At 46.3% G+C, this 27,542-nt stretch overlaps 1 protein-coding gene across 3 annotated transcripts in view; it reads left to right on the forward strand.

Annotated features, from left to right (window-relative positions):
* Positions 1 to 8,434, forward strand: part of HNF1B (HNF1 homeobox B) — a 60,006-nt gene extending 51,572 nt beyond the window's left edge. For all 3 annotated transcript variants that reach the window (XM_023203981.2, XM_023203983.2, XM_023203984.2), the window contains one exon: positions 7,470 to 8,434. In XM_023203981.2, coding sequence (XP_023059749.1) covers positions 7,470 to 7,490 — 21 coding nt within the window. In that variant the 3' untranslated portion in view covers positions 7,491 to 8,434. The remainder of the gene's footprint in view (positions 1 to 7,469) is intronic.
* Positions 8,435 to 27,542: the final 19,108 nt, after the last annotated feature.

A 27,542-nucleotide genomic window follows, 5' to 3' on the forward strand; every position in this document is an offset into this window, starting at 1 on the left:
CCTTGATCCAGTATCGGATCTGCCCCCTTGATCCAGTATCTCCCACTAGGCCTTACCTCCAACACTGGGGATCATATTTCAACATGAAATTTGGAAGGGACACCCATCTAAACCATATCACTAAGTATCAAGGACATACAAGTGAGGGGAGAGAAGGATTTCTTGGTCAAATATGTTGGGGGATCTGCTGGATTCCATAAAGTTAAATGCCACTGGGCAGGGCTTCTTGGAGCATTTCACTTGCTGATGTGTGCACTGACCCAGGCAGTTAGCATGCACCTTGCTCGGGTCAAAGGGACACATCCTGAGCAGTGCTATTTTAGAGGCATTGTACAGTGGTAGGAAACGCCAGCAGACCTGAGCTACTTTCAGCTCCATCATCCCCTGGTATGTGACCTTGGGCAGTTAATTGCCTGTTGGGAGACTCAGTTTCTTCATCTATAAATGGGGAAAATCCCACCCCCATCTCACAAAATATTCAACGTGCCTAACAGAATGCCTAGTACATAGTCAAGTACTCAGAGTGATAGCACCCTCCCTGTTTTCTCTCCCGTCTGTGATCCTTTAGGAGATAGTTGTCTCCCCTTCCAGTGACTTTTTTTTTTTTTTTTTTTGAGACGGAGTCTCACTCTGTCACCCAGGCTGGAGTATAATGGCGTGGTCTCAGCTCACTACAACCTCCTCTTACTGGGTTCAAGCGATTCTCCCGCCTCAGCCTCCCAAGTAGCTGGGACTACAGGCACACGCCACCACACCTAGCTAATTTTTTGTATTTTTAGTAGAGACAGGGTTTCACTATGTTGGCCAGGCTGGTCTCGAATCCTGACCTCTTGATCCGCCCGCCTCCGCCTCCCAAAGTGCTGGAATTACAGGTGTGAGCCACTGAGCCCAGCCTAGTGACTCTTTCAATATCCAACTCAGTGCTTGGTCTACATGCAGTCAAAGGAGGCTGGGATAAGAAAATGTCTCAGGATTACTACCATCTCTCAAGCACGTCCTACCTCTTGGGCCTGGGCTCCAGATCCCTGCTTCCCATTCTCCTGCTAATACACAGACTCCCCATTCACCCACTTCCCAGGAAAAAAGCAAATAGTTCAGGGCCTCTCAAAGCACCCATACCCTTTGGGCTTAGCCGAATGCCTGGGCTATATTAGATGTTCAGTAAATAACAACGAATGAATGAATGCGGAACTCGTATTTTTTGATGCCTCCATATTCCAAGCAGCACCCCAGATGCTTTTCTAGCTTACGTTTCCTGGAGAACCCTCTTACCCATTCTGCAAGGTCGTTATTTTTATACCTGATTTATAAAGCAGAAAACTGAGGTTCAAAGACAGGTGTGGATCTGGTCAAGTTCAAACAGATCATAAATTCCAGAGCTGGACTTCCAGACTGGTTTTCTCACTCCAAACCCATTAAACAACATTCATCTTCCAATATCCACTTTTAAGCACCCATAATAACAACCTAAGGCTATGCAGGTACAAAGCTAAAGCCAGGATTTGTACTTGTATCTGTCCGATACCAGTACTTCCTGTTGTCAAGGCAGACATGCCCCAAGGGCCTTGGGGATTACAGGTCAGGAACTCCAGGCTGGGACTTCTCGCTGCCAAGAATCCTTCTGCATCTACTGCCATCTGTCCCCTCCAGAGCACATACCTCTCCCTCCTCCTCAACTCTTGGGTGCTGGCAAGTTATCTCTGAGTGGGTTTGTGCCTGAGTTCAACAATGCCCCGCTAGTCTGGAAACAAGACCACAGCAAGCACTGACCTCAGTTAGAACAAGTGTAGGCAGGTTGTGAGCCAACTGCTGTTTCCACAACGTTCTCTCCCCGCTGCTTGACTTCCTAGTTTATGGGAAGGTCAAGAGAGGGCCCCCAGAGCAGTAACTAGTCAGGACGCTGACATGGGGAGGGGGGAGGGAGGTGGCCTCAACATCTATCCCCTTCAGCTGTTCCCGCTCTCCCAGCTTCTTCACTGGGTGGGGAAGCAGAGTGTTCTGATGGTTGGAAGCATCGACCTGGGAGTTAGGCAGATCTGGGCTCAAGATTCTACCACTGTCTACCTGTGTGACCACAGAGAAATGTCTAAGCCTCTCTGAGCCTCTGTTTGTGCACCTGTAAAATGAAGATAATGATACCTCTTTCATGGGATCACTGAAAGGACTAACTGATTAAGACTTGTAAAATACTTACTCAGCGCATGTCCCAAAGGAAACACCCAGCCCATGGAAGCTGGGTCACTCTTGACTTCCCCTGCTGGCATCCCTGAGCGGCTCTGAGTTTGGGAAAAGGGTTTTAAGTGGCAAAAGGCATTTATTTCCCCCTGTTGAGGGGGTTGAAAGAAGTGCTCTTACATAGGGGTGCAGAGCACAAGCCTTGCTGTTGTGAGACCCTGGCCAACTTACTTATCACTTCTCCAGGCCACACTTCCCTCATCTGTAAAACCGGAATTATTTATTTTTATTTTTATTTTTTTTGAGACGGAGTCTCGCTCTGTCGCCCAGGCTGGAGTGCAGTGGCCAGATCTCAGCTCACTGCAAGCTCCGCCTCCCGGGTTTACGCCATTCTCCTGGCTCAGCCTCCCGAGTAGCTGGGACTACAGACGCCCGCCACCTCGCCTGGCTAGTTTTTTGTATTTTTTAGTAGAGACAGGGTTTCACCGTGTTCGCCAGGATGGTCTCGATCTCCTGACCTCGTGATCCACCTGTCTCGGCCTCCCAAAGTGCTGGGATTACCGGCTTGAGCCACCGCGCCCGGCCTAAAAAACCGGAATTATAATCATGACTTATTTTTTATACTTTAAGTTCTAGGGTACATGTGCGCAACGTGCAGGTTTGTTACATATGTATACATGTGCCATGTTGGTGTACTGCACCCATTAACTCTTCATTTACATTTGGTATATCTCCTAATGCTATCCCTCCCCCCTCCCCCCACCTCACAACAGGCTCCCATGTGTGATGTTCCCCTTCCTGTGTCCAAGTGATCTCATTGCTCAATTCCCACCTGTGAGTGAGAACATGCGGTATTTGGTTTTCTGTTCTTGTGATAGTTTGTTGAGAATGATGGTTTCCAGCTGCATCCATGTCCCTACAAGGGACATGAACTCATCTTTTTTTATGGCTGCCTGGTATTCCATGATGTATATGTGCCACATTTTCTTAATCCAGTCTGTTGTTGATGGACATTTGGGTTGGTTCCAGGTCTTTGTGTGAATAGTGCCACAATAAACATACGTGTGCATGTGTCTTTATAGCAGCATGATTTATAATCCTTTGGGTATATACCCAGTAATGGGATGGCTGGTTCAAATGGTATTTCTAGTTCTAGATCCTTGAGGAATTGCCACACTGTCTTCCACAATGGTTGAACTAGTTTGCAGTCCCACCAACAGTGTAAAAGTGTTCCTATTTCTCCACATCCTCTCCAGCACCTGTTGTTTCCTGACTTTTTAATGATCGCCATTCTAACTGGTGTGAGATGGTATCTCATTGTGGTATTGATTTGCATTTCTCTGATGGCCAGTGATGATGAGCATTTTTTCATGACTTTTAATTAATGGAGCTACGATGAATCTCACATAAGTTCATGGTCATAGAAGTGACTTATGTGTCCTCACTGTCTCCATTTCCTCACCCTCAATTCTCTCTTGAGATCACTGCAGACTGGCTTTTGTCCTCACACCTCACTGTGTCCAGCTCACGAACACCTCCCTGCTGCTGAATCCAGTGGTTACTTTTCATCCTCTGTCTTTGACACAACTGATGCTCCCTCCTTTTTTCCATGTGAGTTTAGGATGCTACCATTCCTGATTCTTCTACGGCACTGGCCACTTCTCATCTCTTCAGCTGACAACTCATCTTCCCCACATTTATGTGTTGGAGGGCCCCAGGCCTCATTCTTTGGCCTCTTCTCAACTATGCTCACTCCTGGGTGATCTCCTCCAGTCCCATGGCTTTAGGTCATGTGTACACGCCGATGGCTCCTATAATTCTATTTGCAGTCCAGTCTTCCCTGAGCGCTTACTCACAAATCCAGTGCTTCTTTGGCAGGGACAGATGTATGTCTAAAATACCTAATAAGCCTCTTGAATTCAACGTGCCTAAAATAGGAACTCTTCATTTTGCCCTAATTTCATCCTATCAAAATTGCTTCCTCCATGGGCTTCTCCATTTCCAAAACCGGTACCAGTTATTCAAGTGAGCGAGCTGAGAGTATCCCTGATTCTTCTCTCCACATCACATTGGTCCATCAATAAGTTCTACTAGGGGGCCCTCAGGATGCATCCTAAATCTGGCGTCTTCTCACACTCCCATCAGGACTGTCCTAGTCCCAGCCCAGGCCCCCTTGTCTCTCCCTGATCTCTTAGGTGGCCCCTGCCTGTCTCCCACTTCCACCCTTGCCCCACTAGGGTCTGTTCACCAGAGTGATCTCTTACAAAGAGACATCAAGTATGTCAATACCCTGTCAAAACTCTCCAATAGCTTTCCATGACAACCTAACTAAAACAGAGACATACAGGATCCTATGTGATTATGCCACAGCCAGTGTCACCGTTCTCACCTCCTTCCTCCCTCCATCGCCCGCTCAGCTTCATCTGTGCCAGGGCTGAAGAGATCCCACTGCAGGACTCCTGCATTTGTGGTGTCTGCCCGGAGCTCTTTTTTCCCGTGCATTTTTACATGCTTGCCCATTCACTTCATTCAGCTCAAATATTACCACTTCAAAGAGACCTCGCCTGATTCCCCTATCTAAGGTAATCTCTTTTTCCTCAAGCTGCCCTAACCTGTATGCCTATTTTTCTATGGAGTGCTCCTCTCCACCTAAAGTTGTATTATGTGTGTGTGTGTCTATGTGTGCATTTATTTACTTACTATTCAAAGCCTTCACTAGGAGGTAAAGTCTGTGAAGGCGTGGGCAGGGTCTTGTTTACAGTTGCATCTCCAGTGTCTAAAAAAGTGCTAAGTACACAGTAGGCACTCAAACATGTGTTAAATGAATTCACGATAATCACCTACTTCAAAGGGTCAATGTAAGAATTTGAGGCAGTGATGGTTCTGAAATCCTTAGTACGGTGCCTGGCACACAGTAGGACATCGATAAATGTTAGCTCTTCCCATTATATAACAAATCCTCTTAGAGTGAGGATGCCCTTCACATTGCCACAGCTACCGCACCTTTCAGATGGAGGGCCCCGCGGTCTCTCAGAGATCTTCTGGGCCAGGCCCCCGTGGGGCTGCGTGTGCTGGGCCTCCAGTTCTAAAAGACCACAGTGCACCCCTTATCAGATGTTTGTGTTTAGACTCTGAAGGGGGCAAATAACTCTAGTTCCTTTGACAACATTTTGGGCTCTGCCACCATTTTATTATGTGAGCAAACATTTGATAGCTGGGAAGCCCATCCCTAATGACAGGTCATAGAATCTCACTGGCGTCTCCTTATCTGCCCTTCTTGTTTGCTCTTCTATTGAAACCTGCAAGGTCACAAGCCGTTTTCTCTCTCCTCCACCTGAAATCTGAAAATTGGAAAAAGGCTGATAGTAGGAAGTAAAGAGACTTGAGAGTGGGGGTGGGCCAGGGGAGGAAGAGGAGGCAAAGGGTATCAGAGGACCCTGACCAACGTCTCAAGAATGTAGAAGGATCAGAAGCCTGTCTCCTCACATGCACACACTGCTCAGCTCCACTCTTTCCTTTTTTTTTTTTTTTTTTTTTTTTGGTGTGTGAGACCAAGTCTTGCTCTGTTGCCCAGGCTGGAGTGCGGGAGCGTAATATTGGCTCACCACAACCTCCATCTCCCAGGTTCAAGCAATTCTCCTGCCTCAGCCTCCCAAGTAGCTGGGACTATAGGTGCGCACCACCATGCCCAGCTAATTTTTTTATTTTTAGTAGGGACGGGGTTTCACTATGTTAGCCAGTCTGGTCTTGATCTCCTGACCTCATGATTCATCTGCCTTGGCCTCTCATGGTGCTGGGATTACAGGTGTGAGCCACCGCGCCCGGCCTTCAGCCCCACTCTTAAGAGCACTGAGGAGCAGCACAGGCTTGGGCTGAAGAACCCTATGTTAATAATAACAGTTGTGCCAAGGACCACTCTCAGGACTCCGCAGGTGTTGACTTGTCGAATCACACAACAACTCTCATTTTATAGGGGAAGAAACTGAGGCACACAGAGAGTAACTTGTCCAAGAGCACAAAACTTAGTAGAAGGCTCCTCATCTCCAAGCATGATTGAAAGAGCACACTCTGAGTGGTCACCTAGACAGCTAGTTTGAGGCTGTGGCTCCACACTCTCCTAGTTCTTAAACCTTGGATAATTCAGACTCTTTTAGCCTTGTTTTCCTAATCTGTCAAATAGACATAATGGTATCCTCATATAGGGTTATGGTTGGAGCACTGATCAATGTGGTAACAGTGGCCTTTAGTAGTATTTGTAGGCGTAAGTGTGTGTGTGTGTGTGTGTGTGTGTGTGTGTGTGTGTGTGTTTGGGGGGGATCTTGAGAGAATAAGCCACTAAGTCAAAGGCAGAACCTTAGATGCCGACAAAAGCAAAAGGGAAGGAGGAGACACAGGGAGACGAAAAGACTCCCCAGAAGTGAAAAGGAGAGCAGGGACGCTCCATGACGGTTCAAATGAATAAGGCCTGGGCCCTGGAGAGCGAGGCTGCCCTGAGTTGGGTGAGGTGGCTTCTCTTGAGGGCTTCTCCAGCCATTCTGGGGTCTCCTGCCCTGGTCCAGCCACAAGGATGGCATCAGAGGCCTTCAGCCTTTGGATCCTTTCCCTGGTCCTCTGAGTTTCTTATGCCAAAGTAAGAAACCTGTAGAAAGCACTTTGCCATTTGCAAAGCTCCTTCCTGATGAGTAGTTTGAGTGGTCATTTTCTCATGTGCTTTCTGGCCTTGCGGCCCTAGGTGAGCAGCACTGGCACACCCTGGGAACTTGTTAGAAATACAGACTCTTAGGCCCACCGCAGGCCTACAAGTCAGAATTAAACCAGAATCCACATTTTCACAGGCTCTCTGGTACTTGTGGGTCCATTAAAGTTTGAGAAGCATTAGTATAGGAGACCTCAGCTCTTAGAGGTCTTAGGAAGAGACCCTTGCTTCCACGAGAGGCAAGAGCTCACCATCCAGCTGCCTTTTCAAGCACACTGAGCACTCTATAAATGCCACTGTCACAGAAAGAGGGGCCCAACTTCAGGATTAAGGTCAGCAAGTCAGGACTATTTCAAGGTCCTCAACAATTCACTTCTCTCTTCTGAAGTGGCCAGGAAAGCCGGCTCCCAGGTTTTCCTGCAGGAAGTGTGCCTCAGCATGAAAACTGCAGAACTGAGCAGACACAAGGCCCCCAGCCCTCCACCTGCTGCCCTTTGCTGGTTGAGTTGGGCATCAGCTCCCTTAGAGAAGCCAAACTAATGGCCCATGTCCCTGCCAAATGACACAGCTGAGCACTCTCCCTCCTCTGTCTCTGCAGTGTCCTCTGCAAGCCTGGTGATGCCTACACATCACTTACTTTGTGCGCAGCAACAAGGACCGTGTTTTCCACACCATCAGCCTCTGGGCAGCTGTCGTGGAAAAGCCCAGTGACCTGACAAGCACCTGCGAGAGGTCCCTGCTTACCCGACAGACGTCCTGCTGGCACTCAGACAATCCACTCTCAGGAGGCGCATCCTGAAGCCCAGCTTCCCTTCTATGCAGTATTGCCACGATGCCTCTCCCACGATGTCAAGGACGCCTGTCTGTCCTGGAGGTGGGAGACAAGGAACCGCCAAAGAGGAAGCAAGAAAGCCGTACTGTCTACATTGTGATCCTTCACCGAACAAACTGATGCGAAAACTTGAATCTGTTACTGAAACGAGGAGAGGAGGACACGTGCTATTGAACTGAGCCAAACACACTGTAAATATCTGCAGACTCCCTCCCCTGCCCCCATCCCAAATGATCTTGAGATTTCTTTTAAAGAAGTAAATTTGTCTAATGGCTGTAAACTATAAACTACTGTAATTAAGTGCAATTTCCCCTCTGTGTCCTCTCCCCTCTGCCTTGTATATAATACTAAAGTGTCTAATAGTTTTCTTTGTAAAGGTCAGAGTCAAAATTTCAAAAGTGGTCTGTCCCCTCTCTCTTCCTTCACGGAGAAACACCCTAAGTGGGAAGTGAAGCCCCTTGTCCCCTCCCTCGGGTCTGGACACTCATGGGGATGGCATACCTTGGACTAACTACCAGCTAACTCCAGTCTCCTGACATTAAGACACACCTCTGGATCCCTGGAGGGACTGAACGTAGTGTGTCAAAGTAACATGCCAGCTTCCTGTGGGCCAGGAGTTCAGCCGTGCACTCCCTAAGAAACCCCAGGGCAGGGAAACTGGCTGTTTGATAGCAGAAGAAAAAGTTGCAGTCTCAGAAAGCCTTCCATTAAAACAATTTATTTTATCACTACCCAGAGCCTCATATTTCTGTCTCTGATACTTTCCCTGCCATGGTTCCACCAAGGACCCCTGGCCTCTGATCTCCGTGGAATTTTCTGTGTACTCCACTGGGATCATGTAGTGTGTCATCTAGGGGTGTAGAGAGGCGGGTGGCCTTCTCTTGCCATCATGTTCCCGGTGTCTTCGTGTAGGCTTTACTGCTAATTGAGGCAAAGGAGAGTTGATTTCCCCAGTAAGACTCCACAAGTCACTCCGAGGGAATCTGGCTGGAGCAGGAGCTAGCACCCTTTTCTTCCCTGCAACTCACAGGGGTAAAGTCATAGAGTCAACTCCTGGTGGGTGACCTGTGTGATAGAAACACACAAAAAGTAGGATGAATGAAAACCCTGCGGGTAAATTGTTTAGCCTCATTTAAAGCATTAATTCCAGCCTTTCTTCCTGCCCTCCTTTTCCTTCCCTTAGAGCTCTCAGTCACTAAGTGAATGGGCTCTTGTGGACATCACCTCTTGCCCAAGATTCTCTCTCTGGCAGGGATGCTAAGGAATACAAATAGTCCAAACAGTAAAAAGCCAAAGGCCCAGAGACTCCACCAGCGGGGACTTTACCACAAATAATTCAGTGCTGACTCCAGAAGAAAGGAAGATGGACCTGTCTTCTTTGCTGTTTTCTTTTTTGCCAAACAGCATGGGCCTACCGGCCTGTGATTCTTCGCTTTTAGGCAGAGCATGTCCCAGTGGAAGTGGAAGCAAAGATTGTGCTAACCAGGCCATGAGTGATGGATGTTTTTCAAAATCCCATTGTAGTGGGAGATTCAATTTTCAGTGAGCTGGGCAAATTTACTGAGTACCTACTTTGTGGCCAGAGCAGGAATGGATGGATATGGAAATACTGACTTTAATTGATTCCTAGCTCCCCTTAACAGTATAATTTGGATTGAAACAGTCAAGAGAAAAAATTCATGACTGGGTTGAGGAGGGCTGAGGACAAGGCCAAGCACTACGTATGGAGAGAGGCCAAGATCCCCTTTCATTAGTTGAGCTGTCCTGTTGGATGGCTCCTGTGAGCTCCGGGAAGGGGAAAGGAACACCGGCCTCAAGCTCCAGCCCCAATTGAAGCTCTATATCTGGACTCGTGTTGTTTCTGGAAAAGTAAGCATCTGCTTTTGGTAGATTTTAGATCTTGCATTTAGACCCTGAAAACCCAGAAGGTCGTATTTATCTAACAGGTCCTCTGGACAGAGGTGTAGATGGAAGACAGGGAGGATGGCTGGGTTGGGGACAGTCTCTAGAGAGTTTTCCTAACCAAATCCTGTTTGAACCAAGATATGTAGACAGCTGACCCTGGCAACTGGAAGCCCCGAGGATGGTTAGCTTCACCTTTCTAAATCAAACAGGGACCTCCCTCCACTGGCTATACAAGGGCCAAGGGGAATCACACACTCTGAGGATTCATTGGCAAGCTTCAACCCCCACACCTTCCTCCCACCACCTGATGGACCAACCATCTCCAGGGCCTTTTCATACCCTGACCCTAGGCTACACAGACAGACGGTTCCATTTTTATCAGAGCCAGCTGTCACTTTCTAGGGTGAGCCTGGGGAAGGCAAATTTCATTTTAACATCCATGGATAGGAAATAAAATCAGTACTGAAAACCTGCCTTAAACTGTATTAAACTTCTCCATGCTAACCAGTTACGGGGTATTCCGCCTAGGCAGAGATACTGCAGCGTAAGCTGCTGAATTCAGGTAGATAAGAAAGAAGACAATGCAGACAGTCAGGGAATCTGAGCTCTTAGCCCACAGTTGGGGGCAAGTCTTTGAATTATCTTTGGAGCCAGAATTCCTTGATTAGAATCTCCAACTCCACCATTTAACCTCCCTGGTCCTTAGTGTCCTGCTATGTGAAGCTGGAATGATAATGGTAGTACCTACTTTATAAGGTTGTTTGAGAAGTAAGAGGGTTAATATATGTTAAACACATGGAACTGTATATACAATGGGTATTGTGTGTTAGTATCATCTCATCCCAGAGTGCCTTCTCCTGTAGTCTTGTGTAGTCTTCTGGGTTTGGTTGACATTTTCAGATAACTTCATCACCAACTTGACGTTTGGTGAAAAAAAAAAAAAAACTGCCCATAATTGGTAACATGTTTTTGTTCATTTGTATGGTATATGGCAAATCTCAGTGGTAAAGCAAGGCTGAGTCAGGAAGGAGGGGCCTGAGGAGAAGAGAAAGGCTTCACTGGGGAGAGTCTTTGTCCTCCTTAGGAAAAGAAGAAGAGAGAACGTGATGATCTTACATGAGTGGGAGGGCCACAGAGAGCACTGGGAAGATGGAACTAAAAGTGGCTTCGTGTTCTAAAAAGTGGGTTGGGGATCATGGAGGAGTCCAGTGAGCAAGGAAGAGTGAGCGTCAGGAAGAGGTGGGAGCTAACTTCTGTCCCAGGAAAATCAGGGTCAGTGTGTCCCCTTTGACTTAGGAATTAATTCAAACACGCCATCCAAAGCTGCTCTAGAAAATGAGATATGACATATCCATGTCTTCACACTTCAAACACATCCCAACAGCATCACGCAGGCTGAATATTTATGAGAAATTGCAATCAGCTGAACCAAGTGCCTGTTAGGTCCCTCCTCCCCAACCCCCTCCCTCCTCCTCTTCTGCTGGGTGCAGAGGTCATTCTAACCGGACAAATACTGGATTGTCTGCTGAGATTTATAACATGACTGTTTTACAAATGAATCTTTAGAGTGTGCAGGACTTTGCACGTGCCTGGATGAACATTCCTTTTTCCTGGATGCATGCCTATAGAGAAAACACTTTGAAGGGAGAACCCACAAAGCAAATATGAGGGGGACAACATCAAAAGCAGGGAACACTAAAGCAGGGTTCACACAATCTGCGTATGTACGTTTATGCCAACAGATCACGCAACACAAAAACAAGATGTTTCTTTCTGCCATCTTTTATTTTTTCACCAGATGCACACTGTTATATTCCCCAAAGAAAGATTTCTTTCCTGTGCTATATTGTCTTGACATCATTAATGAACTGATATATTAAATTATCCCCAATTAATTATGAAGGTTGAAGGTAATAAATGGATAAAGCTAATTTTTTAAAAAGAACAAAAAATACCAGTATAAGGAAAACATGTCAGATTTCCTGAGCCATTACAAGATGTTCTGTATATATCTTTGCTTTTGGAAACACATAATCCAAAATATTTCCCCTTCATTTATTCAAGAAATACTTACTGGCACTTGCTGCATGTCAGGCACTATCGTACTAGACACTGGAGATACATCAGTAGACCAAATCCATAAAAATCCTTACCTTCATGAACCCTATATTCTAGTCATGGAGATAGCAAATAAATATATGAATATGTGTATGTGTATGTGTGTGTGTCAGATGATTTAAAAAAATCACTGCAAATTATAGCAGGTAAAGGAGATACTGGGGGTAGCCATCTATTTTTATTTAGTTAGTTTTAATTTTTTTTGAGACAGAGTCTCACTCTGTGGCCCAGACTGGAGTACAGTGACGTGATATCAGCTCACTGCAACCTCCGCCTCCCTGGTTCAAACAATTCTCCTGCCTCAGCCTCCTGAGTAGCTGGAACTACAGGCACACGTCACCATGCCCAGCTAATTTTTGTATTTTTCAGTAGAGACAGGGTTTCGCCATGTTGGCCAGGCTGGTCTGGAACTCCTGACCTCAGGTGATCTGCCCGCCTTGGCCTCTCTAAGTGCTGGGATTACAGGCGTGAGCCACTGTCCGCAGCCTGGTAGCCATTTTAAACAGGATGGACAAGGAAGAAGAGAGTGGCCACAGAGAACGTGACATCTGAGAGCCCCAAGGTTGCTGAGTGAGCCACGTGGACATCTGGGAGGAGAGCATTCCAGGCAGCAGTAACAGCAAGTGCAAAGGCCCTGAGGCAGGAAAGAAACATGTATCAGAGCAGCTAGAGCAGAGAGAGAGGGAAAGTTCTGGTTCACAGAGGTAAGCAGGTGCAGGGGCACGACGACAAACGGCCTTGTGGCCATTTGTAAGGACTTCTGCCAACTGCTGTAAGAACTTTAGCTTTTACTTTGTGTGAGCTGGGAGCCAGCAGAGAATTTTGAATACAGCAAGGATAAGATATGACTTATGTTTTAAAAGGATCCCTCTGACTGCTGAGCTTTTGGGGAAAGGCGTGCCAAGAGTGCCAGCAAAGAGACTATCAGGAAGTTGTTGCCATAATCTAAGCATGGGTGATGAGAGGTGATCTGATTGTGTATTTTGAAGGTAGGGGATTTGAAGATACCAGGATTTCCTGATGGTTTAGGTGTGGAAGGTGAGAAAGAGAGTGATCAAAAATAATTCCAAGATTTGGGCCCTAAACAAAGTAGGAAATAGAAATTAGTGTTGTCGGCCAATTTTGGTGGCTCACACTCATAATCTCAGCACTTTGGGAGGCCAAGGCAAGAGGATCTTTTGAATCTTGTAGTTTGTGACCAGCCTGGGCAACATAGCAAGACTTTGTCTCTACTAAAAATTTTAAAAATCCAGTTATGGTGGCATGCACCTGTGGTCCCAGCTTCCCAGGAAGCTAAGGCAAGAGGATTGCTTGAGGAGGTCAAGGCTGCAGTGAGCCAAGATTGCACCACTGCACTCCAGCCTGGGCAACAGAGCAAGACCCTGTCTCAAAAAATAAATACATAAATAATAAAAAATGAAAATTTAAAAATCCCTGCTGCTGTAGAAAACGAAAAACAATATTACACAAACATATGTTCTATCTTGGTTATTCTTTAAAGTGGTACCTTAGGAAGCATCTTAGTAGTATGTTATGCTGTGATGTGATATTATCATATCCCTGATATGATGTCAGGCCCTTGATATCCCTAATATGATCCCTAAATGATGTCTACCAAATGACATTCATTTGGTTGATGTATTAGTCTGCTCTTACACTGCTATAAAGACATACCTGAGACTGGATAATTTATAAAGAAAAGAGGTTTAATCAACTCATGGTTATGTGGGCTGTACAGGTTTCTGCTTCTGGGAGGCCTCAGGAAACTTACTATGATGGTGGAAGGTGAAGCGGAAGCAAGCACGTCCTACATGGCAGGCAGGAGGAAGAGACAGAAGGGGGAGGTGCCACACACTTTCAACTGACTAGATCTCACGAGAACTCTAGCCACGAGACGGCACTGGGGGATGGTGCTAAAACCATTAGAAACCACCCCTGTGATCCAATCACCTCCCACCAGGCCCCACCTCCAACACTGGGATTTACAATTTGACATGAGATTTGGTCGGGGACACAGAGCCAAACCACATTAGTCAACAAGTGTTTATTGAGTGCTTACTGTATGCTACATACTCCTTCCTCTAGGCGTGAGAAGAAAAGCAGTTTAAAAAAGGTCACTTCCCTATGGGGTTTACATTCAACTGGGAGGGAGCCAACAAGAACTAAACAATATACTAAATGTACACTAAATAAACAAATATATGGGTGTTGATACATACTAGAAAGAAAAACAAAGCAGAGAAAGGTGAAAGGGGAGGGTGGCGAAGGAGGTGGATTCGTATTTGCATGGGTATCTTTACTTTGCTTTCCAAGATAGGATTTCTTTTGGGCATCCTGACCAAAAAGATAACTGAGTGGATATTTTTGAATCACCTGCACTGCCTGCTGAAGACTTCCTTTCCCTACTGCTTCCTCCTTTAGGAGATTCTATCAGTTCCTCCTTGCTGCTGTAACAAATTACCAAAAATGTGGTGGCTTTAAATAACAGAAATTTATTCTCTTACAGTTCTGGAGGCCAGAAGTCCAAAATCAGTATCACTGGACCAAAATCAGGCTGTCAACAGGCTGTCACTCACTCCAGAAGCTTGAAATTTAGGAGAATCTTACCTGGATTCTTCCAGCCTCTATTGGCTGTCAGCAGTTCTTGGCTTGTGGCCACATCACTCCTATCTCTGCCTCCATGGTCACATTGCCCTCTATTCTGTGTCAAATCTCCCTCTTCCTCCCTCTTATAAGGATACATGTGATTGTATTCACAGCCCACTGTGTTGCTTAGGATAATCTTGCTTAATCACATCAGCAAAGACCCTTTTTCCTTTTCATGTATCGTTTACAGGATGGAGGGATTAGGATCTGATATCTTTGGGGGTCATTATTCAGCCTAATACAGAGACTTTATCACAAACCCACACATTCAAAGCTAGAAAAGAGAACTTAAGATGATACTTTCTTTTGTACAATTTTTCCCATTGTAATTCAGCATTATTTTCAAAAAATAGGTTGTCTTGTCCAGGAAACATGGATGGTAACAAGAAACACACCTGTTTCTTAATCATTACAAAATCTACTTTCAGGAACCATACTTTGGGGCACTTGAATCAGTAGTCAACGAAAAACTTAAGCATGTTGCTCATGTTTGTATCATGGAGACAAAACAATAGTTTGCCACTGTAGTTAGGGTTAACCATTTATCTACTCATTTGTTCATCTAGTAAATATTTACTGCTGCCGCATAGAGTTATGGTTAAGAGCTCAGAGTAAGGAGTCATTCAAATCTGTTTCAAACCCTGACTCTACCACTTACTAGCTGTGAGATCTTTGGAATGCAACTTAACCTGTCTGAATGTTTCCTTACCTGAAAATGGGGTTGTCTGGGGATTAAACGAGATAGAAGATGCATAAAGTCCTTCGCCTGGTACATAAGAAGGTGCTCAATAAATGTTCATCATTAGCATCCAATTCAGGAATACAACATGAGACAGCACAACGGGCCCCTTCCCTACTGTCACTGTCTTCCTCCCACCAGAATATAGATTTTGTGAGAACAGGGATGTGGTGTTTTGTTCACTGGTTTGTCCCCAGCTTCTGGTACCTGACACCCATTGGCACTTGGTAAATATTCTCTGAATAAATGAAAGGGTGTATGTGTATCATGGAGTTTACTAGTTTTGTGTTTGGAAAATGACCCCAATACACACCTCCCACCACCACTACCACCATCACTCTCTGGGGCCTCCCAAGATTCAAAGGAAGAAGCAAGTCATTGGTATGACTTCGATCACTGGGGATAAGGAGAAAGAAGAGATGAAAATGGTAGTCCTGGGGGCTGTTTTATGACTAGTGTATTACTATGGATAGTTGGAAGTGTAACTTGTTTAGTACTAAACTAAAAGTGAAAGTTAAAATAATTGAGAGAGCTAAAGAAACACAGGCCACCTCTCAAACTCATTTCAGCTTCGAGCTGGCACTAAAAGGCGGGGGAAACCCAATACTTATGCCTACCCATGGGTCCAATTTCTGTATACCATCTGCAAATACTCCTACTATTCACAGAAAGAAAATCAGATTGCAAACTTCTTAAGGACAAAGACCTTATGTTATGCTTACCAGACTAACCCAGGTTCTTCGTTCCTTTGACTATATTCTTTGTACATTTTCAATATGCAAAGCACGTAAGTGTGGTAGGGAGACACCGCACTTGAGTGTGAGTGCTCATTCATTCAACAAACCTCTTTTGCACACTGACTTTGAGTCAGGCATGGTAGTGGGTGGTGGGGATTCTAAAATGCCCTGAAGGAGTTCCCAGCCTGGCTGGGGAGACAGACACCTTAGCAAGTGATTTCAATTACAAGGTATAGGTGTTAGAAGGCGTACCGACAGGACAATAGAGGAAGTTCTGCTTGGATGGCAATCAGAGAAGGTTCCTTGGTAGATATGTAAACTGTGTCGTGAAGAATGAGTGACAGTTCACCAGGTGAATGGGGAGCAGAGGATAGCGGAGGAGGCATTCCAGGCTAAAGACCCACAATGCAAAGCGAATGTCTAAATCAGTGAGTTCATGGTGTTTCAGTCCAAATCTTCTTTCCTCACTGATTCCCCCAACCGAGCTCTGCATGCCTGAGACCCCTGCCTGAACTTCTCTTGCCCTGGCTCTGTAAATCATGATCTGACAGAGTGAAATGTGCTCTTCAGGCTGCAGGGTGTCAGGTCAAGGTAATGGGTCGCTGGTCAGCCGGTGCCCCAGCAGAGTGAACCACGGCCTGAAAATCAAATATGTAGCCCCCACATCTCAGATGAGCAGAGGTGGGGCATAGAGTAAAGCATGTGATGTTTACGTTCAGAAACTGCAAAGCCACTAGCTTGCAAAGTGTCATTACATCTGCAGGTGGAGGGTAATTTTCCTGTTACTCAAGGTCTCCTAATCGGGCTCTGATTGGTTTCTGGGGAATTGTTTTATGACCCACAGCCAGGCAGCGATAGATAGGAGATGTGGTTTGGTGGGCAGCAGTTTACAAGGCAGGAAATTGCTTCACTGGGCACAACCATTCGTAAGAAACACCTCTGGGAAAAGGAGACCCGGGATCCTGGCAGGTCCGCCCCTGGCCATCTGTTTACATCAGCAGCAACCCACGTTCCTGGTTACACAATGTGGCAGCGTCATTTTGATTGGGGGATCTTTGCCCCTTGGAAGAATAAACACATTCCTCACTCTCAATAGAATTAGCAGACCTCACAGACTTTTCAGTGACTCTCCTGGAGGCCTTAATGTCATAGGAAGGTGACTCTAAACATGATTAGCTGTACAACCTCACTCATTCCAAATTCAGTTGAATTTTCCTTTAAGGACAGTGAAGGCTTGGATGAAGATACTCCAAAGACGAAGGGTGGAAGTGACAACACTTTGTCAGGATTGTCAGTTGCCAAAGCCATGCCAAGTTTCCTAGGAACAATCCATTAGGGCCAGGCACGGTGGCTCATGCCTGTAATCCCAGCACTTTGGGAGGCTGAGGCGGGCAGATCATTTGAGGTCAGGAGTTCAAGACCAGCCTGAATAACATGGTGAAACCCTGTCTCTACTAAAAATACGAAAAAACAAAATTAGCTGGGCGCAGTGGCGTGCTCCTGTAATCCCAGCTACTCAGGAGGCTGAGGCAAGAGAATCCACTTGAACTCAGGAGGCAGAGGTTGCAGTGAGCTGAGATCATGCCACTGCATTCCAGCCTGGGCAACACAGCAAGACTCTATCTCAAACAAACAAACAAACAAACAAACAAACACAGGAACAATTCATTCACTGGCTTAGGGGTCGCTGGTCAGTCTGGGTAGGAGAAGGCAGGGCTGTGGGTTGTTTGGATACATTGCCTGCATTTCCCTTGTCCCATCAGCTCTGCGGTTCCTTAGCTGAGTTCCAGAGTCCAGAGTTTTTAGCACCTAGAGCCATCAAATCCGCATGCGCCATGGGAAGGAAAGATAAGGGGCAGTGGCAGAGTCTCCAGAACCATAGCTACTCAGAAGGCTGAGGTGGAAGGATCGCTTGAACCCAGGAGGCGGAGGTTGCATTAAGCCAAGATGATGCCACTGCACTCCTGCCTAGGTGACAAAGTGAGACCCTGTATTAAAAGAGTCATGCCCCAAAGCTTCCTCGTCCCCGCCCTATTTGTAAACTCCATCTTACTCCCATCCTGGCGAGGTGAGCTTCATTCACCTCCCTAAGGTCTCAGGTTCTGTATCTTTGAAATGGAGAGAATCATGGCACTTAACTTCACACCCCTAATGTGAGGACTAAATGAAATAACAAATTTCCTTACTCTTAAGTGTGTTTATACACTTAAGGTTTGATGCATTTTCCCTGGGGCAGTTGAGCAGGTGGAGGGACTTGAGGTGAATTTCATTTTATGTTTGTTTTTACTTTCCATGTGAGGAATCATAGACAATCTATTGTTATCCCTGACTTAGTCCAGGACCTACTAACTGTATTCTTAGGCTATTGGGCAGAACATCCAGGAGCAGTCAGCGGGAGAAAGCCCTGGGCTTGCCCCATCTGAACTTGTTTTGTTTGCTTCTATAGAGACCATTTGTTTAATTTTGTCTCCCACTTGCAAATTCTAAGGGGGGCCCAGACCATGCCATTCTTGCTTACCACTGTATCTCCAGGACTTCACACAGTGCCTGAAACATAGTAGATTCTCCATAAAGACTTGCTGAATGAATAAGAAAATGCATTAATGTGTGAGTGAAAAAAATGAAGGCATCACACCTCTTTAGAAACTTAAAAAAACACTAATACAGTGAATCCATAACAAACCTGTATGGACTTGGGATCATACAACTTCTCCATTACCAGCTAAAAGGTAGACTTTTTATCTGGTAAAAAGCAATTGCGTCAGGGAACACTAACTGGGGTATTGTGCTAAAGCTACCAAGGCAGTTGCAAGAACAATCCTTAGACCAGGACCCTTTAGATAGATAATTAGTTCAAGTATCTGCATTAGCTGTTAGTTGTTTTTGTTTTTTTGAAATGGAGTCTCGCTCTGTTGCCCAGGCTGGAGTGCTGTGGTGCGATCTCGGCTCACTGCAACCTCCGCCTCCCGGGTTCAAGCGATTCTCCTGCCTCAGCCTCCCAAGTAGCTTGGATTACAGGCATGTGCCGCCATGCCTAATTTTTGTATTTTTAGTAGAGACGGGGTTTCACCATGTTCGACCAGGCTGTTCTTGAACTCCTGACATCAGGTGATCTGCCCGCCTTGACCTCCCAAAGTGCCCAGATTACAAGCGCAAGCCACCGTACCTGGCCGTGTTAGTTGTTGTGAACTCCCTTCAGGATCCCATGCTCACTGCTGCTTCTGCCCTACTCATTCTCTGTGAAGGAGACTACAAAAAGATGGATGGCCATTGCCCCAGACATCTGGGGAATATGGTCACTGGCCACCTGATCTCCAAACCCTGCTGTAGGGACCAGGATAAGCCCAGAGGTGGAGGGATGGTCCTGTGAGGTCAGACTGAAGGAGTGTGTGACTAGGGCAGCGTAGGTCAAATCCAGAAGAGTGTTTCCAGATCAAGGGCAGGGGCCATGCAAGTGTGTTAGAAATCCACTTTGGGGTGGTGCCCTGAATGTGGTACATTTGGGCCTGATGTCCCAAAAGGCAAGCTTCTCAAACTGGGGTCACAGGACAGTGAGCCAGAGGCTGCAAGAAGTCACAGGAAAGATGGCTCATCTTCGTGGAGTGTCCATTTTATTCAGATAGAAGAAACGTTAACTGCATTTTTCTATAAAAGCAAACTGTTGGATTATGGTAGAAAACAGAAAATTTAAACGTGCTTTTAAGATAAAACATGGGGCTTCGAAGAAAGTTGCGCAGTGATCTAAAACCCCATGACCCTTGTGAAGTGTAAATTCACTCTCTGCCACTAATGGTACTTCACATGAAAAGCGTCAGAAGTGCTGACTGCAAAGAACCACACAGAAAATGCCAGCCATGGACACTGCACCACACTGCCCACACATACACTGCCAGGGCCCCACTCCACACAGTAAAGCTCCCCTCCATGAGACAATGGCATTGGGATGCAACAGCCTCTTATGTCACGCGGGCTGACTCTCTGTCCCCAAGAGATCAACTGGCTGTCCTTCCTCCTGCAGGTTCTCAGAGATATCAGACCCTGTCTGAAAGGAGGAGCTACACCCTCAATGTTAATTTCTCTATTCCCACTGTCCAGCATGATTGGCACAGATGAGCCATTCAATTAATGTGTGTTGGGATGAACTGAACTCCAGACGGATGCCTCCACCTCCTCGTTCCTTCCTCCTGAGGGTGGAGGCAGCTGTGGCCTCAAATCCACAGGCAGCGCAAACCAAATAGTATGGGACACAGCTAACAAGCACAGCTCCAGCTAGGGCGCAGTGGTGGCCAGTTTCACTTCTTTTGTTCCCAGAGCTAAAGGGCTGAAAAATCCATTCCAAGCGAAGATACTAGAAATTACTTTTATTCCCATTTTTGAGAGGAGGATACAAGTCACAAAGGAAAGGGCTCCACATGCTGTTAGTTGGCAAGTCATCAGCTCCACTCTGGAATATACCAAGACCAATGGTGGATAGGTACCTGAGTCTCTGGCATCTGTGGTAAGTTCACTCTGGGCAAATTCACCCAAGACTCCAGGCCTCTGGTTGTCAAAGCAGCTTCCTGGGGTCCCCAGATCCAGCTCTTCCTCTGACCTCCAGGAAAGTGAAGCTTCACTGGGTCTCCCCAACTCCAGCACAAGCCCGAGAGCGGGAATGGTGTCCAATTAATCTTTGTAACTCTACTGCTTAGCAGAGTCTCTGCACATAAGATGCCCTGAAGAAATATGTGCTGTAATGATGACACCATTCACCTACAGACATTTGACAAATATGTATGTTCTGTGCAGTCTTTTGGGCCTACGAATTCAATGATGAATCAGAAACAGTCTCTTCCCTTAAGGGGCCATAGCTTAGTAGGGAAGCCTCACAACTGCCAACTGCAATATGATGTAAACACCATGACAGAGGCCTGTACAGAATAAAGAGGCAGCACGAGGGCCCTCCGGGCAGTGCAGGTGCTGCCTGCTCTCTAGTTGGTGGACTCAGTAGCCTCAAGTGGGGGCTTTTAAAGCCATTGAGGTGGGCTCAGTCTTCTGTAGTTGAAGTCATGGGGGGTGGGGGAGAGGGAGGGTCATGTTTGAAGGTGGGCTTTCACAATCACAGGAATGCCCAGCGTGGGTGGGCCAGAGGGTGACCTTCTCATCACCCTGTAGGAAAGTGAGGCCCAGCTAACACCTGTTGGAACAGGTAACTCCCATTTGCCCATTGTCCTGTGTTTGCAGAGGAGGAGCAGGGAACTCCGGGGAGTAAGAGGGAATGGGTCACAACCAGGTGAGTCCCCTTTTGGCACCACAAGCATTAGCACAGAGATAGGGTGGCTGCCCTGGGCAGGATTTATAACTCCAGGCTTCAAGGTCTTATCATAAACAAGCTCTTTCTGAATTGCAACATGTCAGGGGTAGGGGGAGCAGGCAGACAGAGACAGACTAGAGAGCGATGTTGGGGGTGGGACGTTAGAACGTGGCTGATAGGGAAGTTGTGGGGGAGAGGTGAAGCTATTCATGGCTAATATTGTATGGAACATGGATCTGGTTAATAATAATGCTTTGCTTCTTATCCCATTCCCGTGGCCCAGCCATGAAAGGTAATAAACATGATTTGGAACATAGTGAAATCCTGGGGCAAGGCAAGCCCAGAGAGGCAAGTATTGTTTTACACAGGCTCCTGCTCTCTAGGAACTTTCTGCCCCACTCCATGGATTCCTCATCAGTGCATTTTATTGAGTGTGAGTAGGGGATGGGTGGGCAATGTCTCTGGTCATTACCTAAGGCTTCTGAGCTGTCACCGGGAAATGGAAAATTGCCCACTCATGCTGCTTTGGTGGGGAGAAGGGGTGAAGCATGGGGCAGGAGTCAGGGAGGCATCTGTCAGAGGTGTGACTGGGGACCTCAGGGCAAAGTGGAGAGACCTGCTGTGGCCCCTTAAGGCACCAGTGCTGCCTCTGGATGCCTCTTTCTCTCTTCAAGTCTTCCCTTGACTTTCATTCTCACCAGATGCCAGCTGAATAAAGACAGTGACCAAGGGAAGCAGCCTACTCTCCAATTGGCCCTGGACCACACTCCTGTAAACCACCTTGAAGGGAGGGGACTAGGTGTCCCCTTCACTGAAGGCCTGTCACTAGCCCTTCTGGACTTGGGCCTGGTCTTCCCTCTGTTCAGACCAGGTGGGATGGCAAGCTCAGCAGGGGCTGAAAGATGTCCCTCGGAGGACCCCCACAGCGTGCCTCCCTCCTCCTGCTTCTCCCGAGACATCAAACACACCAGGCCTGGGTAGGCAGGCGGAGTTAACAAACACAGCGAGGCTCGGGAGAGGCTTGGAGGCCTCTCCTTCAGACTCCCAATTCCAGCCTGAGCAAATCCCCCGTGACTTCAAAGCCAGCAGCTTGTTTGCCTGGCCACAGGGCAGCAACAATGCTTTCCCTTTTGACCTAAGAAACCATCCTTGGGGCTGGGCGCGGTCGCTCACGCCTGTAATCCCAGCACTTTGGGAAGCTGAGTTGGGTGGATCACCTGAGATCAGGAGTTTGAGACCAGCCTGGGCAACATGCTGAAACCCCAGCTCTACTAAAAATACAAAAATTAGCTGGGCATGGTGGCAGGCACTTGTAATCCTAGCCACCCGGGAAGCTGAGGCAGGACAATCACTTGAAACTGGGAGGCGGAGGGTGCAGTGAACCGAGATCGCACCACTGCACTCTAGCCTGGGCGACAGAGTAAGACTCCATCTCAAATAAATAAATAAACAAACAAACAAATAAGCATCCTCGGCATCGCTGCTGGAGGACTGCTGGCCAGGGTGTGGAGTGGAGAGGTCACTGACCTAAACCCTGCTTAGGGGCTCTGAAGTAAGCATTCCTGCCAGCCTGCCCTGCTGATCCAAGACCAGGGGTATGTGTTGGGTAGGCCTGATAGAAACCGTATCCCCACACTCCTGGAAAGACTGACCCAGCCAGGACTCAGGGCAGAGAGAACAGCCCCACCTCAACCCAGCAGGGCATGGCAAGCCACATCAACGCACGTGGGAATGGAGACCACACCATGCACTTGCTGGTCCCCTGACGGCCACCCTTATTTCTAGGGATTCACACCACGAATGTAGCAGTATGTGTGCTTGTCTGTGCCAGGTGCATGTGTGTGCACAGAAGTGTGCACATCCCGGCCGGGCACAGTGGCTCATGCCCGTAATCCCAGCACTTTGGGAAACTGAGGTGGGTGAATCACCTGAGATCAGGAGTTCAAGACCAGCCTGACCAACATGGCAAAACCCTGTCTCCACTAAAAATACAAAATTAGCCGGGTGTGGTGACGCATGCCTGTAATTCCAGCTACTTGGGAGGCTGAGGCAGGAAAATCACTTGAACCCGGGAGGCGGAGGCTGCAGTGAGCCGATATCGCGCCATTGCACTCCAGCCTGGGTGACAAAGCGAAACTCTGTCAAAAGAAAAAAAAAAGAGAGAAAGAAAAGAAAAGAAAAGAAAGAAAGATAAAAGAAAGGAAAGAAAGGAAAGAAAAGAAAGAAAAGAAGGAAATGTGCACATCCCAGCAATCCCAGACATCACCACACAGTTCTTTAGGAACTATGCTCTTGACTCGCATCTTGAAAAAAATAAATCTATGCTTGATCTAAAAGCAAGGCCTCCTATTGCTGCTATCACCAGATTAAAAAATAAAATACAAGCAAAAGTCAGAGAACTATACATGAGAAGCGGTAACTTAATTCAACCTGTCAGCTCAAGAAATGAAGAAATCTATCTTAGGACAGGAGGCTTACTTACCCTTCAGTTAACTTCTGCGAAGTTGATGATGAAACACTCATACTTTCAGGGATCCTCACATTGAAGTTTAAAAAGAAAAAAAAAAACCCATATGATAGCATCCTGCACCCAGTGGATCTTCGACAAGATGTTTCGGTAATGATTATGATGATTTTTTCCCTGAAGAAGGGCCCCCATGTATTCTCTATCCCATGCAAGAGAGGGTAAGGAGAGTGTCTAAGCTCTTTCTGAAGATTTGGCCTCACCATTATGACAGTGTAGGTTAAGTGGAGGTGTTTGGACACTAAAGTCACCCTGAGCCGGGCTCACATTCTTGATTCTGTCACTTATTCCCTATGTGACCCTGACTACACTAACACTCCGAGCCTACGTTTCCTCATCTGGAAAGGAGCTAAAACCTGCTGGCAGTTCTTGTCCTAAGAAAGTAATCGTGTTCTTGGTGATTATAATAAGAAATCATTTGGCAAAGAACAGCTCATGGACAGAAACCCAGGACTGGGGCTGCACACCCCATACAGATACCCATTGCAGTTCCCTCCACAATTTAGTGAGACAGCGTAAGATGTCTGCATGAGCTCCAATCCCACTCTGCCACTTTTAGCTGTATGACCTTGGACAAACACTTAATCTCTGTGCCTCAGTTTCCTCAACTGTAAAACAAAGATAATAACAGTATGTACCACACAGGACTGTTGCCCTTTGGATGAAATGAATTAACATGATGAAATGAGTTCACATCTATAAAGTGCTTAGACCAATGGGTGGCACATTACAAGTGCCACATGTTTGCAGTTTTTATTATTGCATTGTCAACGCTAGATACATACAACACTATCCTTGTGAATACTGCCCAGGCAAAGTTACAAGTATTTAGTGAATATGAGGAGCATGTGTTAGGGTGGGGGATGCTTACTGAGTCGTAAGTATGAGTTTTTGAGCAGGCTAGGCAGAAGGGAGATATGGGTAGCTAGGATTTCAGTCTCAGAAACATACCTCGAAGTTGATTTGTGCTAGTCAGATGGAAGGGTGGATGCCAATCCCACTAAACCAGGAGGTGTGAGACTGAGCTGAGGAGAGCACTCCTCCTGTCCCTTCCCTTCCTGTGGATCTTCCAACATCAAGTAAGGCTTTAAAAAATTCATGAAATGGTTTCATGTAAAAAATTGAGGCTGGACATGGTGGCTAACACCTGCAATCCCAGCACTTTGGGAGGCCGAGGCAGGTGGATTACTTGAGGCCAGGAGTTCAAGACCAGTTTGGCCAACATGGCAAAACCCCGTCTCTACTAAAAATACAAAAATTAGCTGGGTGTGGTGGTGCACGCCTATAATCCCAGCCACCTGGGAGGCTGAGGCATGAGAATCGCTTGAACCCGGGAGGCGGAGGTGCAGTGGGCTGAGATCGCGGCACTGCACTCTAGCCTGGGCGACAGAGCAAGGTTCCATGTCAAAAAAAAAAAAAGAACTTGAATTTTAATTCTATAGTAAAAATCCCAATGTACCAGTGTTCTGAAATTTGAGGACGGTGTTTTATCCTGTCCTGGGACAGCAGTCCTAATGATTTTCCCAACCCCTGACCAAGCAGGTGTTTCCTGGTAACCTGCTGGCAGCCTCCACGCTGCAGGTGCTGCCCCATTTGTCTCCAAAACAGAGTAGATTTCTGTCCTGGTTCTTTCCCCACAGATTTTGCTCTGTTTTGGAAAGCTCCAAAGTGCTGCAGGAAAGGGTATAGGGGATGAAAGATTAAAAACAAACAAATATACCTCCATGGCTTCTGGTCTGAATGATGAGGCAATGGGGGACAGTTTGTCTTCGTGTTCTGCAAGTGCAGGCCTCGCTCTATACAGAAGCCATGCTTGATCACATTTATAGATGGCTAATTATGAAGTAACAACATACATTATTAAATTTAGTGAGGATATATATAAATTCTTGTCTTCAGAAGCATTTTTCTTCTCTTTTTTAACATACAAATAGTATATTTTCAGAAATGCAGTTCAAATAAAAAATATATGGAGGGCTTAATTAACCCTAAACTCACCACAAATCAGCAGTGTGTCATAGCTACTAAAGACACAAATCTAGACAGCATCAATAGAAGTAACTGTGTTCAGATGATATGAGGCCCACTTTGTTTGCAATCCGAATACATCTTAAAAATCTAGCCATCATTCTCTCTACTTTTGTTTTCTTTTCTTTCTTTCTTTTTTTTTTTGTTGAGACAGAGACACACTCTGTCATCCAGGCTGGAGGCAGCAGTGCGATCTTAGCTCACTGCAACCTTCCCCTCCCCGACTCAAGCAATCCTCCCACCTCAGCCTCCCAAGTAGCTGGGACTAAGGTGTATGCCACCATACCCGGCTAATTTTTGTAATTTTTTTTTCCTAGAGCTGGGGTTTCACCATGTTGCCCAGGCTGGTCTCGAACTCTTGGCCTCGAGCAATTCTTCCACCTTGGCCTCCCAAAGTGCTAAGATTACAGGCATGAGCCACTAAACCCAGCCCCGTCTAATTTTTGTAGTTTTTGTAGAGACAGGTTTTTGCCATGTTCCCAGGCTGGCCTTGAACTCTTGAGCTCAAGGGATCCATCTATCCCAGCCTCCCAAAGTGCTGGGATTATAGGTGTGAGCCACTGTACCCAGCCTAGGCAACATTTTCAAGAGGGCCATTGACCAACTAGAAAGCACTGAGAGGAGAATGACCAAGATAGTGAGAAGTTTGGAAACTATCTCATTCAGACAATAACTAAACCTCCTAGAGACAGGTAGTCTGATTAACTAACGAATATGTGAAGAGCTGTCATGTAGAGGAGAAAACCTAACTCTCTAGATCAGTGGGCAGATTGTGGATTCACATGAGAATTTATTCAACGGCTTGCTGGTAAGGTGAACCCATCCCTGGCAGTTGGTAAATGCTGGCGGATGACTTGTCAGGGATGCAATACAGGGATAACTACATTACATAGCGGGTTGGATAAGACAAGAAGCCATTCACCTCTAAGAGTCAATGAACCTGTTTTTAAAAAATTATAAATAGGCAGTCTTCTGTTTAGGCAAAATAGGATACTTGCCTAAAACTCCCACTATTAAAAAGTCATTTAAATGGGTAAAAGCATTGTTTGTTCTGAAGCATCTCTTTTAAAATGCACTCTACAGCCAGGCGTGGTAGCTCATACCTATAATCCCAACACTTCGGGAGGCCACGGTGGGAGGATTGCTTGAGCCCAGGAGTTCACAGCTGCAGTGAGTCATGATCTGCACTCCAGCCTGGGCAACAGAGCAAGACCCTGCCTCAAAAAAATAAATAAGTAAATAAATAATAAGATAAAATGCAATATGTTATCTGGGATGGGCAACATATCAGCACAGACAGATTTATCAGGTAATTAGCTGGAAGGAAGTGTGGGATCATGGAAATGGCATTCAACTGGAAATCGGAAGATCTGGGTGTGAATCTCCCACTTATAAACTGTGTGGTCTTAAGCAAGTTACTTACCTCTTTGAGTTTCTTTTTTAAATTTTTTGTAGAGACAAGGTCTCATTATATTGTCCAGACTGGTCTCAATCTCCTGGCCTCAAACAATCCCTTCTGCCTCAGCCTCTCAAAGTGCTGGGTTTACAGACAGGAGCCATCACACCTGGTTACCTCTTTGAGTTTCTGTTTCTTTATCTATTAAATGCGACTAGAAATATCTATTCTCAAACACCAAAGGTGTATACATTTTAAACACCAAAGATACATACATTTTGCTGGTACAAGTCTGGCAGGCAGAGCATAGCTCTAAAGCCAATAGTTCTGGTGATATATTCCTGTTAAGGTGGCATGTCCCTTCAACTAATAGCTGTCCACTTTCACCAGCTTCATTAATTTCATTGCATTTTACTGTCTATCCCAGCCAATGCAATAAGGCAAGGAAATAAACAG

Source organism: Piliocolobus tephrosceles, chromosome 16 (genome assembly GCF_002776525.5).
Source record: "Piliocolobus tephrosceles isolate RC106 chromosome 16, ASM277652v3, whole genome shotgun sequence".
Taxonomy (NCBI): domain Eukaryota; kingdom Metazoa; phylum Chordata; class Mammalia; order Primates; family Cercopithecidae; genus Piliocolobus; species Piliocolobus tephrosceles.